The following is a 19,340-nucleotide window of genomic DNA, read 5'->3' as shown; positions in this document are numbered from 1 at the left end:
ACAACCTGAAGTGCCTTCAGGACTGGATAACAAGCTTTGCAAATAGAGAAGAAACCACAGATGACATTTATCTTGACTTCAGTAAGTTTGGACACTGACACGCCCATTAGCAAATGAGGGAGATATGGTCTAGACAAAAAAATAATACAGTAGGTAGGCTGCAAGACTGGAAAACTGCCCCGTGAAAGCAGTTATCAGTGGTTCCAAGTTACAATAGAAGCATCTACCCAACTAGGTGCTGCAGAGGAATTAAATTACTACAGAGCTATAAAACACAGACTAACGAGTAAATCTGGGTTTCCCAGCCAAAAGAGACTACTGAAGGTGTTACATAAAAACAGCCTTCAGGTATGTAAACTGCTGACACAAAAAGCAGGGAAATGATCCATTTGCCATGTCCATGATGGATAAATCTTGAGTAGTTCTGAGCTGCAGCAAGGAATGTTTGTGCTAGTTACCATGAAAACCTTTAGACATCAAGGATAATGATGATGTAGTAGAATAGGCTGCACAGGGAGGCTGTGGTGGTGACTGGAAGCCTTTAAGAAAAGGTTACACAAACACTTATCTGGAATACCATGGCTAAAACCTACAGCTTCTTATAATGCAGGACCAACAGAACAGCTCTTGAAGCTCCATTGTTTCTTCTGTAGTAACTGACTGTTGACAAACAGCTCGCGTTCCTGAACAAGCTTTATGAATACATCTACTGATACCCGTACGTGTCAGATACATTTATACAAAGTAATGCTGGAACATATGGCATTAGGTCAGGTCCCAGAGGGTGCAGATCAATACATGAACCCTACTATCATCAACAGACTAGCACCCAGACAGCTACTGCCATGCCCAGTACTCAGAAAGGTAATAACATCTGGGAGCATGTTGCTGAGGCTGCGGTGCACAGAAAGCTCCCACTGCAGCCACAGTGAGCAACAGGCTTCTAAAACCCTTCCTGTGGGAATGATTTCTACATGCTATTAATTACAGACATACAGACAGATTAACTTTAAAATTTAACAATGTTTCTTCAAAGCATTCTTTCCTGGGTAATTCACTTGTACGTCTGCTGCAACTATCCAATAAACCACAGCAGCTTCTTAAGGTAAAGAGATAAGCCTTGTGTTAAAGGAATTTGTACCAAGATATTTGAAATGTAAAATAATGCAAGCATAATAAGTAAATTCTCTGTGATATTAATATGAAGTTGATGCTTTAAACAACACAGCACATAATTACAACTTATATTCCATCCCCAGTCTTAAATTCCCCAAACTAGGATGCTATTTTGTACAGTGCTTTCCTCCACTGGTGATTCATTATCTTGGGATTGCTTGTTTTATTGCTGGAGAAGTTGTACTCCGTGTGAAGAGTGATGGTGAAGTTTTAGTAAAATTACTATGATATGCTTTTTTTTTTTTTCTTCCTTAGTCTTTGGCATTATTTCATCCTAAACTTTGAACTTGCTGCTTTCACTGACGCGCATTTCAAGTTTAAAGCGAAACAGTCCAATAGCTGAAGCCAAAAGTTTGACCTCCATTATAACTGTTGTAATCTTCTGGGAAAATATCCTCTTGACTCTAATTTCTCTTTTCATACTCACCATGCTGCTGATGAGAAATAATAGTTATTGGGGCTGTAAGGCCAAGACTAATGTCTGGCCCTGCAAAAAAAACCCAAACCAAAACAAAAAAAACCACCAGTAGCACTGAATGACACATGAAGTTTTTCCATTTGTCATGTATGATCACCTCCTAGATAAGCATGCTGGACCAGCACAGCCGTGAGATGAACCATATCACATGAAGAAATATTTAAGCTCACATGAAAGTCTCTGGTTTCGAGCACACATGCCTTTTGCAGTGTAACTGATTATACCATGAAGCTTCATTATCTGACTTGTCAGTTTAGACAGGAAGGTCTGTAGGGCTGGGAAAAGTGCTGCGAGATCAACAGCGCCTCACGCAACAGGGTCCTGATCTCTCACTGGGGCTTGAGCAACTACTGTAATACAAATATTACGGCATTCTTCACTTTGCCTCAATTGGATAGCGTTGTTAGATGGATGCAGCATGTTTCTATCAAGAAATATTTGGCCATGCTTCTACTGGAGTGAAATGATCCCTTTAAATACACTGACAAATTGTGTTTGGCCCTTGGCTCCACACATCAGAAAACCTCTCTGTCAGCAGCTGCAATACGGGGTGAAAGTTGGCTGATGCACCAGCAGGACCAGAATGGGAGCAAAGAAAAGGATCTCTGTTACAGGAGCTGTGGAGAGGCCTGACTCACTAAATGTGGGCAGTTACAGCCTCTCCAGCTGGACTGTTCCTACCCATGGATGTTTTACTTAGCACCTCTCAGTAAGATGAAGGGGAGAGGAAAAAAAAAAAAAAAATAAAAATAAAAAAAAATATATCCAGAGTGAACTTCTCTCTCTTTTTTTTCAATTTTTCCGGCATAGAAGAACAATACTGCTTTCTCATAGATTTTCTTTCTTTGGTGACATCAATAAAAGTTTAAAGTTCCTTGTCAAAAGTGATGAAAAAATTATAAACAACACAGAATAGCTGTCAATGCCCTTGAACCAAGAGTGTTCATGCCTACCTGCTTAGCTCTCAGTTCCCAAAAACAGTATCACTGCTTCGTAACGCTAGAAGTAAGATGGGTGTCTTGGTATTTACTTAAGATTAGCAAAGTCTCAAAGGCAGAAGGATCTCAGCTCCTCACAGGCTTTCCAGCTTCCAGTCAGAAACATGAATTCTTACTGGAAAGACTCTGAAGGAGCAAATGCCATTTGCGCAGCACACGCAACATATTTGCTCTTTATGGTATTGGCCACTTTTAGCCAAATCAGGCTCTGGCAATTTTTGCATCCAACCTGAGGAACATGAATTGCAACAAACCAAGCAGGAAGTTTGTAAAGCTCATCTCACCATAGCCAGACTTTCACAGATAAAGCAGATAAAACAAAGCCTCTTTCATACGTCAAACAAATTGCTTATTCCACCTTGGAAAACTGCATGGGAAGGTGAGAGAAGTTTCATCATGACTCTAAGGCCTCATAGTGCTCTGAAGTTTCCCATCACTGTTGATGCAAGCATAGCAGTGGTTCTGTCAGTTGTGACTTTAGGTCAAACCAGGGAGCTCTCATCATTTGCTGACCTCACTCAACGTTCATGGTAAAAGCTGAATCAGTCCACATACAGAGAAATATATAACTTACGAAGGTGGCATTAGAATCCATGGCATCTCCAGATATCTCTGAAGTGCCTCAGGAAGAAGGCAGTGAAGGATTTAGGCATGTCAGACTTGGAGACAAATAACAGAAAGCATTCTCTACAGGAGTCATTTTCATATTGAGACCCCTTCTGAAACATGTCTGTGATGAACCATTAAAGAGGACAGATGCTTCCAAACTTCTTGGAGGCTTAGAAGAGAAGTCTTCTCACTCGTGTATTTCTGATAAAGGCCTCGATAGTGAAGACTAAGGAATTAAGTTTAATTAGGTTTTACCAGGAAACCCGTAAAATTTCATTTCAAAGAATACTTCACAAAGCATTTGCAGTATTGCTGGCAGCAACCTGTCTGCGGGTCCCCAAAGCCAGAATGCAATGCTGAAGCACTCCTCCTACCTAACACTTCACCTCAGCAATAGGGCTCATGTACTCTGCAACACTCAGGGCTCCAAAACCAAGCTCACAAATCCAAACATACCTATAACTTTGAAAAAGAAAGACAGAAAAAAAAAAATTATAAGGGAATTGGAACATTACAGCATGCATCCAACACTAAATATGCTAAAAATAATGGAACAGGATATACAATAGACCTAGATAATATTCTTAACAGAATCATCTTATGTGAACAATTATAAAAAAGGGATTCATACAAGGTGATAGTGATGGTGGCCAGGCACTTGGGAACACCCATCTTCCCTTACTGGGTATTCAAAATCCTACACACAGAAACTTGTGCCGGATTGCCCAGAACAGATCAGTATTTTAAATCTATTTCTATTTATAAGATCAAGTTTTTCTGTCCTCCCCTTATTAATTTTTTTTTTAAAGAGTGGGCCTCACTGCTCAGCTATTCTAACTGGAAGATTTAAAAGCAGTCAGGAAATTTCAGGACTGCCTTGCAGAGAGTAGAGGAGATGAAAGCGAGTCCCACGGCACAGGCTCCGTTCCTCTCGCCCCACCTCTGCCAGGAAGCGCTCCTGTTCCCCTGGCAAGCAATGCAGCTGGCTGCCTTCTGCTCAGCCAAGGGTCCAGAGAACAGCCTTTCCAAACTATTCCCTGGCTGGAGAAGTAAATGAAAGCAAGTAATTTTCAAGAAAAGCAGGTTGGATTGTCCAAGCCTTTCACTCTGGGGAGGAAAAAAAAAGAAGAAAGAATTATACAAGAAGCAAAAGTGTAAAGGAGAAGGGAAGGCAAAAGAAAACCATACGCTTTTTTGCATTGCAGAGGTGTCAAGATTCACAGACTCAAAGCACAGGCAATACATCTTTAAATGGTAGATGAATATTTGAGACAGGGGGAAGTGAAAGCTTTTAACTATATTAAAATCGTGCAGTCTTTCCTGCTTTGTAACAGTAATTACAATTAAAATGGTCCAGTGTAAATCAGGAACAGAAAAGCACCAAGACTGTAAACCTCTCTTAGAGAAGACTGTCCAGATAGTAGAAGTTAGTGCCACTAGCTGCCTGGATACAGGAAACACACACCTGCCTGCCCATGTGGAGATGGCTCAGCTTTCAAATCCTTCCTCTACTTTTCACCCCAGCTAGGCTAGGAAACTCCCAAGCAGCTTGCTTCTGAAGATCCCTCAAATGCTTCATGGACTGCAAGGGAAACATGGCTGCCTACTGAGGCTATACACTACTATGGAGATGGACATGGAAGGATTAGGAATTGCAGAACAAACAGTACAGCGTAACAAAGCCTAGAGGAGCTCATCTGCAGAGCTTCATGTACAACTAGCCCCAAATCATGCTATCAAATCGTGGCTATCAGAGAGAAGATTAATGTTGAATATCTGGTCATTCTCTGTTATAAACTAACTCGTCAAAACCAGATTGTTCCCTGAAGATGCTTGCTAGAGGTAGCTCCAGCTTAGTGTTAAGAGGATGGACTCAATGAGAGTATCAACTCTTATTACTGAAGTACAGGTATTCCTTATTCCAAGGTCCTTTTACTAAGTCCTAGTTACTAGGATGAGTTATGATCCATTGTGCCCTCTACACTATTTTTAACACAAGTTAAATTTCCTTACAGGTTAAGGGCTCAGACCTTTCACTGGGGGTAGGAAGAACACCTCTACTAACTAGTTTGCAACATGGAGTCACCAACTGAGTCAGTAACTTGGAGGTCTCCCATGTCCTGTGCTATTGAATGTGGAAAAGAAACCCAAAAACATTATTTGCCTTCCAATATTATGGTTTCTGGCAACAGAACTAACCTCACAATTGGAGTGTCTGGCCCCTTGCTTCTCTGAGGGAAATGCTGCCAACTGTACAAGCACTAGATAACCCACCACTGCCTCCTTCCTCCTCTGTAGTTAGGAGCTGTGGGTGGCACTGCTCCCACCACCACAAGGACAACCAATTCTGTCAGGCCACACCTTTTTATCTAGTGCCTGCTGAGATATGGTAACTCTCTAATCAGCTGGTTTCTAGAGACAACTTCTTTTAGGCCCCTTGTACTTCAATTAAGCACCTTTGAGAAGCCAGATGGTTTACTGGTTTACTTTGAAAGTGGAACTGAGATGTGACAGGAAAGATTCATAGCTTAGGTAGAAGTGATCACCTAATGTTCTACACAAAATCAGGAAGTCCCAAAGAATTGCACACATTCAGGTTTAGTATCATGAAGGAGACAGTCACACAAAGACGAATAAAATGACGAGCTGGATCAATTGGATAGAAATGTTTACAGAGAAAACTGGAAAAGATAACGGACATGCGCTTAGTTTGCTGGACAGGTAGAAATGACACAGTTCCACAATCAACAAATAAGACCACTCAGGTCAGAAAACTGCCTGTGACAGAAACCGAATGCAACCATAAGCAGACAAAATTTAAAAATGCAACTATATATTACAAACAAAAGTAAAAGTAATAGCTGCTGAGAACTACTACACGTAAGAAAATAAGAACCACAGATAACAGATGAGAAAAATCAAATGGGCATACCAGCTTAATGGCCAAGAAACTTAGAGATGAGATTTACTTAAGTACTAAGGAAGCTTACCAGTGATTTTCATCCATTACAAGATAAATACTGTTGAAATAATAATACAGAAACATGAAATAAACTTCTGTAGATAAAAAAGCCAGGCAATCATAAGATGAAAAGATAGTTATTTTCTTATATTCCAGCATCAACTCAGAAGGTCTTAAAACAATAGCTGCTACAATCGGGCATCGTAAAGCAAGCAAGACCAGATAACTTTTTAAAGAACTGTCCAAGGAACTATCTAAATGATTAAAACAGGCTTTCAATAAATCCCAAGCACTGGAAAATATCTTAAGGGCTTGAGGCAGAACATATTTGCTAATATAACAGGGCAACCCATGCTGTCTCACATATATTGTCAGCCTTATATTGATCGCAGAAAAAATATGCAAAGTGCAAGAATGAGAATCAGCTGAGAGGAACTAAGGGAGTATAACCAACATCAGCTCAAGAAAAACAGATCCCACTGGTACAGGATCTTGGTGAGTGAGAATGGTTGTCCTGTTGGTAAGATAACTGTTTTAATATAATGTACTTGGGTAGCTGCAAGATATTTAAACTGATGCTACACAATGATTTCATTAGGAAACAGGAACAACAGGACACCAGCATGGCCAGGCACTAAATGAACCAAAGCCTTGTGTTTTTATGCAACTCAAAATACAATGGTAGACAGGAAACTGTTACAGAGAGACAAGCTTATAACAAGGTTCCATAAGGCTCATTTTACTGTACTCTACTATCTAATATTTTTATCCATCACCTGGAAGGAAATTAAACCATTATTAACCAACTGCAGATGAAATAGTGATATGGATGTGACAAATAATGAAGATGCATCACGAATACAGTGACTTGAATCTTGAATTATGAAGATGTAAATGTCAGTAGGTGGTCAGTAGAATCAATATGAAAATACAACTCTAGGATGGAGAAACTAGACCATACTTACAGGTAGGGAACTCCATCCTGAGAGTCAGCACCTCTGAAAAGGACTTGGTGGCGGGGGAAACAGGACACCCTGGTGGATAATTACCCAAGTATGAATTTTTACTTCTCCTTGTAGAGGTCCTGGCAAAACTACAGCCGAAATTAGCTGCATAAACTGCGTAATACTGAATTGGAGCAGGGTCTGCAGCACGCATGTACTTGATAACAGCACAGTCACTGTTGAAATACTGAGTCCAATATTGTTGTCCACAATCTCAGTAGTATATGAATAAAGCAGAGGAGTTTCAGAGGGAAATGTGAGAATAAATGAAAAAGCTAGGGAGTATCTCAAGGAGCACAGCATATTAAACTTGAAAGAGCTGTGGTTTGATCACAGTCTATGGATCTGAAACATGCTCAAAGTCAGGTAAAGCAGCCCATGCTGAGATCCTGGCTGCCTCGTTGCAGGGTCTTCCAGCAGCCACGTCAGCGTGCTCTCAGTCAGATCAGTTCCTGTCTGCAAAACTTCCTTCTGCTGTGGGTGCCTACACAATGCCCACAAATTTGATAATGGGTCTTCAAGATAGCAAGTGAAGGTCTAAACCACATTCAAATGCTAGAACATGAAGCTAAACAACTTAAAACACAAAGATGCTTGTTTCTAGTGAATGTAATCAAAACCGAATTAACTTAGCAAAACTCAATGGCCTGGACAATGAAGGTAGGGAGATCAGAAGACCAAAATGATAGCTTCCAGCTTTCTTAATCTGTAAGTGTTCATTCTACCATAAATCAAAATCTCCTAGAGTAACATCAGTCTTGTCCTTTCTAAAGTACAGTATCAATTAGACATTAGCTATGAGCATGAACAGACCTGGAACACTATAGCCTGAGAAGAACATCTCATCCCTGCTGAAGTTAGTATTTCCTTCAGTTGTAAGGCAACATTCATGTTCAATCAGACACCCGCTTGCAGGTTTGGTTGTTGTTACATCAAGGCACTTCATACTCTGTAACACTGCAATATTGCCTTAGATTAAACAAGAACCAAGCCCTTCAGTTTCATATCCTGCATCAAAAGTCTTGGGATCAAATCCCAGCCCAACAGGACATAGGAAGTACCACACAGATACAATATAAACCAAGCTCTTTTCTCTTCTTTTTTTTAAAAAACAAACAAAACCCCAACAACCAGAGGTGGACGTTGAGACCTCCCAGGCTTTTAAAAGTATACAGCAGTAGTACAAACATGATACAAAATAGCATGCAGGACATTCCTAATCAGCGAAGCAGATCTATCTGACTCAGGCTTCATCTGAATAAAAAGCTGGGATTCTCAAAGGCTACAAAGGCACCACTCCTTTAGGTGCTGCTTAAAACCCCAGCCACAATGAATGTTCTGCTTGCCTAAACAATCACTGCACAGACTCCAGTTTCAACAGCACAAGGAAAAATCTGGAGTGGTTTTACTGACTCAAACTGCTCCAACTTTTCATCCATGCAAAAAATGTACCTCAAAAGTTAACTCATTATTTCGTGAGCCACTTTGAGACACATCAAGTCAGAGAGGCTTTATGTAAAACCACATGTACCTTCATGCTATAAGCACAGCTCCTGCTCCCAAACTACTTGGCTCTCCAGCTTGTAAACTCAGCATATATCATGCAGAAAATCGACTTTCAGAAATTGTTCTCTCAGCTCCAGCTCTACTCAGAACCAACTTTTAAGATTTTACGGACAACATAAAAACACCTTGTTGGCTTAGCCCTGACCCTTCTTTACAGTCCACTGCACAGGGATTTGCCACATTCTTATTCAGAGCCTTTAAGATTCTTCCCTGCTCTGGGTGCTGAGGTCTGATTCTGCACGTGTTTATAAGAAGCCTCTGGATGTGGAGCAATGAGCTTCTAGACAAAAACTCACTGTAGGGAGGATGATAGAGATATATTATGGCATGTTTATTTGCCAAGACCTTTGCAGTCAGATGGTCATTTATTTAAGACAGGGGGAGGTCTGGAATACCTAAGAAGTACAGGACATGAACTCATGCCTCCTTCTCTGCATTCTGCAGTTCTTGCCATATTGCTGCCATATGCTGTTCCCAGATGACATCTGCCATCAAATGGTTTTATCAATAAGCTACTAAGGTGTTTATTTTTAAAAGTGATTCCTTTTTTTTTTTTTTTTTTTTTTTTTGCAAAGCCTTATGCAGAAGAACATCTCCAGTGACAACTCAAAAAAAGGGAAAGCACCACATCACAGCAATACATCCCGATACATCTTGAAGATGTGGCCACTCCTGAAACAAAGGAATGGCACTTAATACCTGATCCAAAGACTTTTGCAGTCAATGGAAAGACTTCCAGTGTTTTCAGCAGGCTTTGGACCAGGGCCCTTAATCCGGGGAACATACTCTCAAAAGGCAGAAAAACGGAAAGGTTTGACTGTATCACATATATAGCTGGCCTTGTGGCAAGTGTGCATGAGGCAGATTCCTTTCCAGACTCTACCTCAACAAATACACTTCCAGCCAGAGAAAATTAAGTCTCCCAATAAAGTGGGTAAATAATAGGACTCTAACTTGGAAGGAGGTAAGCTTCAGACACATGATATTGTTGTAACTCAGTCTCTGGACACCTTTATAAAGATCTCTTTTTCTAGATCCTTTTGGGGCTCTTATTTTCCCTGATTAGCAAAAGGAATGTGAAATTTCCAAGTACATGGCTCCTAGTATCAAGAAGAAATGAAAGCTGGGATGGGGGAAACCAGATTCAGAAAGGGAGAGAAAGCTCAGACCCTCAACAATCTGTTCCAAGTCCATCCTAACTGGGATGAAGCTGCTCACTTAACTTCTTTGCTTTCCGAACTGTATATCCTGGCAAGGAGCCTCTCAGCTCCTATCACACCACCAGATGAGAACAGCAGATTTATTTTCAAGAAAGCTGGAGCTTGTTCCTCACTCACAAACCTAAAGATGGATGTGTATATGTCTACTACAATAGCCTGCCATTATATGCTAGGTAAACAGGCAACAAGCACCACATGAAACTAAGAGACATCTTTCAACATACCTCAATGTTGAAATGTGGCTACTTCACTTCCAAAGCGTGCATCAGGAAAAATTTGAGTACAGAGCAGTGATTGGCACAAGACATACACAGTCCTTGCTCTGCCAGTGAGGCCCAGAGCCAACTACAACAGCCAAGAAAACTGGGCTGGATTTCTCAGAGATTGGGCGAGAATGAGAACACCAAGGATCTGCATGGATCCAACACATCTCCAGGCAGTTTAAAATGCCCTGTCATGTTGGAGAACACAATATATCACTCAACCTTCTCTGAGGGTAAACACCCCCTAAAGCCCCTGTAGGCATCTGGATGAAGAAATTAACTGCCAGTACTGCACATGTCAGTGGACCTAACTTCTGGTATCCACCAATTTTGCTTACTAGGTATTCATTAAGTGCTCTGTTTCAGTATTATCCAGTCAACTGGTTCAATTCCTGCTTAAAAACCCTCAAAGTACGAGGGCCAGGAACTGCAATGCAAAGGGTAGAGCTGCCTGTCCATTGTCACATTCATGGGGTAGCAGACACGTCTCTCAGCTTTGCTAACCTGGCCCATTCTGAGACCAAGCAGAGGTGGAAGAAGGAGCAGCAGTCTGCCATAGACTCTGGTGAATGCTAGACCCCATGCCTGCCAGCCACTTCTGCCATTATTTCAACCCATCGTTGCAACTGAAGAGGGTAAATTTGCTGCATCATTTTTACATGTCATTTGGAAGACGGAAAGTTCTACAGGTGTTCTTCTTCCTAGCATACTTCTTGGTAGTCCTAGAGAAAATCTTTATGATTGATTGCCCAAAGCAGATTTTATACATATTGGACAATGCCCACTCAAATAAGCAAGGACTACTCTCTGTTCAATTTGGGGTACTGGAGATCATCTGTAAACACAACTGTGGGCTTAGGACTAGTAAGTATTATTGCACAGAAGCCTTCATCAAGTATGGGATTGCCAGGTACTCTTTGACCACTTCAAAAGAGTTAGTGCTGTTAAGATCTACTAGTTTTTCAGCCTCCTGAGTACAAAGTCCACCCACAGGGTTGGGGTTTTTTGTGGGTTGTCTCTTTTTTCCAACCCAAGGAATGAACACCAACATGTTCAGATTCCTATCTTTCCATCATCACTATGGTAAAGATAAGTTGCCATCACTATTTCAGCTGAGCCAGCTGCTGAATTGCAAATGCTATGTGTAAACAAATACAAGCGAGAGAAAGAACTTCAACAGGCTTAGATCGCCTTTTAAAATTCAAGGCAGAGGTTTAAAATAGATGAAGCCAGGGAAAACACTGGATACTAACACCAGCCAAACAGGGAAAAGTAACGAAGTTGTAAGCCTGAAAAACTGAAATGGAAAGAATGATAGATTTACTGCTGCATTTGATGCACATAACCACTGATAGACTCTCCCCAGGAAGTGTTGAAATTACCATCACTGAAATGAATCCAGAAGCTAAAAATTAAATTATCTTTCCCAGAACATTCCAATTTGGGCTTTGGCAACAACAGATGTTTTACTGCTCTTAAATATACGCACGCGCATGTGTGCACGCATGCACACATATACTTTAGTACAGTATCCTCTTTCATGCAAGACCTCCCTCTTAGTTTTCAGAAAGTCAGACTGAACTTATGGTCATTCTGCAAAGTCTTTTCTTTAAAGTCTTTGCTCAAATGCACAACTGTCAGATTAAGCAACCCCGTAAGAGTCTTACAGCAGCTCCAGGTTACGAATGAATGGTTATTTGTGAACTCACCTGTCAAGACAGATGCAGTATTTGTCAGCACAGCGTGGGTTAGATATGGTGGGGGTATCACAACATTTCCCTTTTTCCCCTCTCAGTTCACCTAAAACGATGCCACAGCTTTTGCTAAAGAGTAATAGAGTAGTCTATTTTCATGCAATTTACCATGCTTGTTTGAAAAGCAATATTCACACAAGAAAAGTAAAAGAACCATGGGTGCAGAGTGAGAGAAGAACGGGAACATTTCAGTGCAAGAAAGCTACAACAGAGGGACAAATCCAAGACTGACAGAAAATAACACATCTTTAGAAATTTGGTGATGCTTGAATCAAGACCACCTTACAGAACTTGAAACACAATGCACTTTTTTTCTTGTATTAAAATGTAGCATTACAAGGATCACAGGTTAATTAATGCTGGAAGAGACACCTAGTCCAACCTCCAGATCAAAACAGGATCAGCTAGAAGGGCAACTTATCATTTATACTTTATACAGTTATCTATAATAACCTGAAGTCAGCATCACATTGTGCTAGGTCTTATGCAGCAATAAAAAGAGGCTCCTGCCCTGCGGGGGTTTCAGTGGGAAAAAGCTCAGCTCTACAACAAAGAACCTGAATATGTCAATGAGCATCACACATGAAATAAAAAGGAACACTAGCTCATTGTCCAAATTAAATCCTGAATGAGGGAGAGATGTTCTGAAGATCTTCTCCACGCTCTCAGACATAAATTTGCTGCAGGGATGACTGTGAGGTCTAGCATCTCCTAGAAACCAAACATGGATGCCAGAGAACCCAAAGAGCAACATAAGATGTATTTCAGCGGAGCCTCTCTTTCCACAGTGAATGAGCAGTCTCTCTGCACTGCTGCCCAAATTCATCCCACCTGACTTCCTCTGCAAGGAGCCAGGAGCTTTCCCGTTGGAAAACCCAGCTGGTTTAGAGAATGCTATGCTACCTGAAGAGGCAACTCTTCTACTCCGGACCAACTTGCATAGCACCAAAAACATGTAAAAACCTGCTCACCAGACAGGTCTAATGAAGCCAGGTCTAGCACTTCATTTCTCCAGGGCTGATCCTGTGCCATTTGAGCTAAGAGAACAACAGTACTAAACAGGCTCATGAGTCATTCATAAATTCAAAAACAACTGGTCACACTGGAAGGAGATAAAACACAACCCTTCACACTAAGTTTTTTTTTCAACTCCCCATCCTCTTGTCACAGAGAAATCCTTGAGTTTCTCCTCTACACCTTGCAGCTGTATGTCTTGTACAGTTGGGCGCCTGGCTGCAATCACTTAACAGCAGCAAGGGCAAGAGTGAGGGAGCTGTTTTAAGAAGTATAGCTGCTTCAGATGGAATACTACAGGAAGCCAACTGACAGTGATGCTGGCGCTAGACACCTACTAGTTCACAACACAGACTGAAAGGGAAACAAACAACAGCCTGTGTGTGGTTGAAAGCAGCATGCAAACTTTCCCTGAACAACAAACCAAACCAAACTTTTTAGTGTAAGCAAATCAGCAGATACATCCGTAACACAGTATTACATTAAATAATACCTGGGGAGCGCATCTTCCTCGAGCTAAAAACTGCCTGCTTGAAAAAATGCAGCATGTGGTTTCACAACAGGAACAGAAACATTTCTGTGTCTTCACTCATGACTTGTTTTGTCACCATACCCTGGGGTTCCTCTCTTTATCTATAATACAGGAGCAGTCTAGCACAGAGACTGCAAAGGCAAGAGAAGGGTCAGCCTTCTTCAGGATCACGGGAGTACTGAAGGGCCTCTTCTTTTCTCCCTGAAAAATCCTGTAAAGCATTTCCTTCTCACTGGGCTCCAATGCCCAAATGACAGATTTCAACTCAGCAAGAGGGATCTGAACTGTCTGTCTTTGCTCATCCCTGCAAATGCACCATAAACCGGGCCTCAATTCAGGAAGCTAATTAGGCATACACGGAGCCTTAATGTTAATGAATCCATTCATGTGTATGAAGCTCTGCGCGTGTTTCAGAATCATGCTGAAGAAGCTCACTGAGGACGATAGCCAGGAGTTCTCTCTCATTCATCTTTTTGCTCAGCTCTGGCACAGGCAGGAATCTCAAACTGACAGCAAAACGCTGGAAGTAGTAACTTCAATGTAACCCAGCCATCCTGATGACCGCTCCTGTTCTCACGCAGCGCACCAAGGATGAGCAAGGCTAAAACTAACAGCTAATGAAGATGAAGCTCTGTTTTTTTCGCACAATCACCTACTCACACCCAGTCCTGCAATTAAGTGGAGCCAGCAAGAGTGACATGAGCTCTGGGCATGGTCCACACATCTCCAGCTATGAGCAGAAGACAAGACCTTGCAGCACTAAAGAGAGAGGTCATGGGTGTTTTGCTTTTCTGTAGGCTTCATCCTCTGGAAGAAACACAGGAACTACATACCATGCCAGACCAGCTTGTGGACCTCACTCTCTCCCAGCTTGGTGCCCTGCTTACAGCAAGTTGCTGGTCATTCAAAAGGCAGGCAGGAAACACATGGTGCACCCCACCATCTGCTCTATATGAGTGGGAGTGGAAGAAGACAGCTCTCTGATTACAGCTGCCCTAGGTTAGTGCACCAAAGCATTTTATTTTATTATCCCTCTTAGTATGTAGAGGACTATTGTCCAGAAAATTACGCTGTCCCTTTTCAAAGAAATTTGCAATTTCCTGGTTTTTTTCATCCCCACTTAGGAAGACTGCACTAAGTGCCATTCATGAACAAGGAGCAAGGAACTGCTCCTCCCACATCTATCCTCAGGAAAGCTTTCACATTGCTTCAGGTCCCCTCTCCAAACCAGACAGTAAGCCCAGCAAACACCTCCTACAAGAGGTGCTCCAGAGCACGACCACAGGGCAAGCATAGCTAGAAGGTTTTAAAACAAGGTATTCCTTCTGAGACCGTTTCCATATCATTAACAACATAGGAAATCCTGAAAGATTAAGTTCTGTGTTCTGCTAAATGCAAACACACGCGAGGCGCGCAGCCGTAGCTGTTAACATCGTGGTAATGATGCAGTGTCGGCAGACGTGGAGCACGGCAGCTCCTGCACGAGTAATTCTGGTACCCTGAAGACAAGGAGCCCACATACGTATAATTGCTGGTAAATCGAGTCCTTGTTGATAAAGTAGAAGCATGTCATTGTGCCCAGCCGGTTTATAATGTTGTCTTTCATGAGGCAAATATTCAGCAGAACGACAGTCTATGTAAAGCAATATTCATAGTACAGAGCTTCTGAGAAGACTAATCCTACCACCCAGTGCAGGCTGGAACCCATGGAGGTTCCTTCATAATAAAGTAGTTTAAAATCCATGCAAAACCAGGACGAAACCCAGAAGAACTGTGATTTCTTAGGCTACTGAGTACTTACAGACCTATCTCCAAGTATCCAGAAAACTTAAAAATGTATCGACATTAGCCTGAAGCCATCAGTACTGACCGGCTCATTGACTCAGATAAAAACTGCCATGAAGATGACAAGAATCAGGCCCCAGCCCCGGCATACGCATGTTGGTTGTCTTTCTCAAGTATCCCAGGTATGTGTTAGTACCATGATTTGCAATACATAACTGTGCTGGCATTACATTTCTGTTTATTAATCAGTGCAATGGTGATAATCACTCAGCCTCAAATCAGCAATTAGCTCAAGTATCAGACCCTAGATAACCAATGTAGAACTGATAAACTTCTAACGTTTATTATTAGATGCTTGATACCAATTTATTTTTCACATAAATTGGTATCAAGCATCTACTTGGGTAACTCTGCCTAGGCACAAAGTTTACAAGAGCTCTCTCTCGTGTTGTGCTCTGTTTCCATATCCCACCTCCCTCTTTAAACCGCTCTGTAGAACAACTTGACTCCTGACTGTCAACTGGACTTAGAAGAGATTCAAACTTGCACTATCAAATCTGTGCTGTCGCGAGCACAATACAGGCAGGCATCCTTCACAGTCAAAAGCTTTTGGGTTTTTCCAAATACCTTTGTAGTATTTTTTTTCACCACTACTTTTCGCATCTGTTGTTTTTGGGTCCAGCAGTCTCCAACTCGCTGAATTTCCACATATATTCTGATGAGATGTGTCTTTAACCTCAAGTGGACTGTCAAGCCAGATGCCAGATGCCCCTTACTTCCTCAGTGCAAATTATCAGTAAACCTTAGCATAACTTTACTTTGAGCCTTAAACTAACAGCATGTGAAAAGATTAATATGAATAAATTCAAAACTAATCAGATCCCTTCTTTAAATGTTGACACAGTATTATTTATATCCCATAAATACCTTCTTGACTAAAATTCATCCCAGGCATCTTGCCAGTTCTATTCATATTTACTGTATTTATACAGTACAGTTGGCCAAGGATAATATTTAAGACAAAATATGCCTTAGGGTATATACAATATCTCTTATAGTTTTCCTTTTAAATCTCCTCATTGCTAAAAATATTTAGTCTGAACTTTACAAAATGCTCCACAAAGACCTATCAGCGATCTGTAGTGATATATTGCTGACTATGAGTATAATTAGAGCATATTTGTAATACTTGGGTTGTAGTCAGTTACTGAATGCTAACAACTTGTGGTAAAAACTGAACCACTGATCTTTCCCATGCCTTCCTTCCAGCAGCTTTTGACCTCCAGTGCGTTCACACCGATCTCCTTCTCCCTACTGCTTCACTCTGATGCAGCAGAAACTGTAGAGTTAAAAAAATTCACTCCGAGATGTCTAGGAGAAAGCAGCCGCAGCTGCCAGAGCTGCGCTTTCAATTTCTTCCTTTAAAATATGGTGGAGCAGTTTCTTCCCTTCTGTCTTTTTTGGAAAGGTACGCTCCATCCAGCATAACTAGAGAGCAGTGGAAAAACAGTTAACCTACTTACTCTGATGTTAGCGACAGCCCTTGCACAGTAGTACTGGACGCGCTGCTAACTGGCCCTCCGATCCCAAACGTCTGATGCACTCTGTTGGTAGATACCTGCAATCTCCTTTGCTCTTCCAAAACCTCTAGTGATACTTCAGTACAAATCTGGCCTCTGACAACATTTTAAAAATAGATCCTCTTTTGTCAACACCATCCAAGTCACACACCGCAGATATTTTAATTTTCTGGAGAGTACGTGGCTACATTTTGGACTATCGGTTCTTTGTAGTTTGCTCATGCAAGGAAAAAGGACAGATGTGCTCAGGATGGATGCATTTTACAGTTCTCAGACTCTCTGTTACAGGGTCAACTCCACAAGCTGAGGCACTGCTATCGGTCTTCCTAACCTTTGCCCATAGGTGCGCACTCCTCTGCTCAGGGCACGATCCGATAGGTCTCAAAACAAAGTGCTGACTTCCACCAAAACCACCAGCAAAATACTGCAGTATATCAACATGGAAAACAGGCATGATTTCTGTGTTCTCACTATGGCTATGAATTATACTGAACTTCTCTGCTCATACCCACTTGGCTCCAAAATGCCCTTTTTTTTTTTTTTTTTTTTTTTTAAGAAAAGCATTTCTTCCCTGAGGGTAACAAGGGGTGGAGTGTATTTATCATGGCTATTATGGATGGTGCCATAATTACAATAATAAAATAGCTCTGACTGCCAGGATGTCCTGTACCTGATGCTGTCATTTAAGAATAAAGGAAGAAAGGGAGGCAGCTGCACCAAGCGTGGGGTTCAGACACCTTGGCTGGCATCCTGGGACTATCACATGCAAGACAGAGCAAGCCCCAAAGCTACAACTTGCTAAACTAAAAATAAACAAGGGGGAAATGCAATTAGAAACTCTCAGATAAAGTTACCAAGATGGCTGCATTATCTATTTAAGCAAGAGGTATGTGCTTTTCAAAAACAGACAGCAAAGTATATAGGGCATCAAGTGGCGGGGGAGGGAAGAGAGAAAAGAGAGCTAAATGAAAAGAGTAGGGACTAGGTTTTGGACACGCGAATGGTGAAGTTATTTTCTGCTTCTGGTATTTCACTTTCCTCGGTATGATGATGATCTAGATTCTTTTAAGGGAGTGTGGTGCTTTTTCTTTTTTTTTTTCTATACACTTAAACTTCACTAGCAAAACAAAAAGGCACGTCGTTATGATTATTAATCATTATAAGTGGATTTGGTCAGCACAGAGGTTCTTTGTTTGGTTTGGTTTTTTGGGGTTTTTTTTTTTTGGTGGAAAACGTGGCATGGATCACCAGAAGGTTGTTATAAACACCAAAAGGCAGACGGGCTGAGACAGGTTCCAAGAACCGAGGCTACCCAGAAGGGAAAACTTTTGCTGTACCTGAAATGAAAGCGCCCATGAACTGAAATGGGAGGCTAGTTAAAGTGGGAAGAGGAGGGAGGATGCCTATGCCTCTGTCCTCTCTGAGCACCAATCTGAATAGCGGTCGGTCTGCGGGACCATGTTCTGGAGGGGCGCAGACAGAAGAGGAGCCGGTGGCTTTTTTTTTCTCTTTAAAGACCTCCTTTTCTTTTCAGTTATGGAGAGATGAAAACCTGCCCGATCCAGACACTCCAAGGGAAACAACAGCAGTGGAAAGATATTGGCTCTTTTTGGAGGCTGCAAACAGGGCTGCGGGGTGTTAACCCCAGTGCTGGGGAGGGAGCGGGATCCTGGGCGGGGGGAAAGCTTTGTCAGGTACATGGTGGTGGAAAGCCGAGGCACCTTTAAGGACTCCTGGGAGACTCCAAAGGGAATCCAAAACCTCTCGGGTCTGGGGGGACAGCCACCCACCCCAGGCACATGTATACCCCGCCACCTAAATGAAACCTTAGAAGCCACCACCTAAGAGATGCTGAGAGCAAACCGGGCACAGAAGACAGATTATGATGCACGGGGCTGGTATTTGAAGGTGCCAGGCAATGCCAAGCCTCAGGGGCAAAATTACACACACACGCACAAACACAGAGGACTTACTTTCGGGGTAAAAAGGCTGCATGTCTATTTTGTAAACTTCTTTGGCATAATACTCCTCGTCGCTCCTCTCCCTTTCGCAAGTGGCAGCTCTGTGGTTGGCTTTCTCTTGCAGCAGGTCCCTGGTGCTGTTGTAGATGGAAATGACCTCCGGGGGCACCTCCTCGGGCTCGGGGTACTCGTCCGGGGGGCTGGTGAGCTTCAGTTTGCTCAAGATCTGCCCCCGGATCGCCTCGATCCTCTTGCGCATAAACTGATCCATGTCGAGGGTGCTGCAGGTAGACAGGCTGAAAGCCACGGTGGCCAGATCCACGGTGAGAAACACGCTCAGGAGATAGCAGTGCATTTTAAGTGTTTAAATACAGCGCCCCCCCCCCCAAAAAAAAAAAAAAAAAAAAAAAGGAAAATATAAAAAAAAAAAAAAAAAAA

General features: G+C 42.0%; 1 protein-coding gene across 1 annotated transcript in view; it reads right to left on the bottom strand.

Annotated features, from left to right (window-relative positions):
• Positions 1-19,259, bottom strand: part of TGFB2 (transforming growth factor beta 2) — a 63,569-nt gene extending 44,310 nt beyond the window's left edge. Inside the window, exon 1 of the mRNA XM_010174085.1 lies at positions 18,915-19,259. Within this exon, the coding sequence (XP_010172387.1) occupies positions 18,915-19,257 (343 nt within the window). The 5' untranslated portion in view covers positions 19,258-19,259. The remainder of the gene's footprint in view (positions 1-18,914) is intronic.
• Positions 19,260-19,340: the final 81 nt, after the last annotated feature.

The sequence above is a fragment of the Antrostomus carolinensis genome, unplaced genomic scaffold (genome assembly GCF_000700745.2).
Source record: "Antrostomus carolinensis isolate BGI_N321 unplaced genomic scaffold, ASM70074v2 scaffold4588, whole genome shotgun sequence".
NCBI lineage: Eukaryota > Metazoa > Chordata > Aves > Caprimulgiformes > Caprimulgidae > Antrostomus > Antrostomus carolinensis.
Note: the sequence above shows the minus strand (reverse complement) of the source record. Positions and strands in the feature narration are given on the sequence as shown.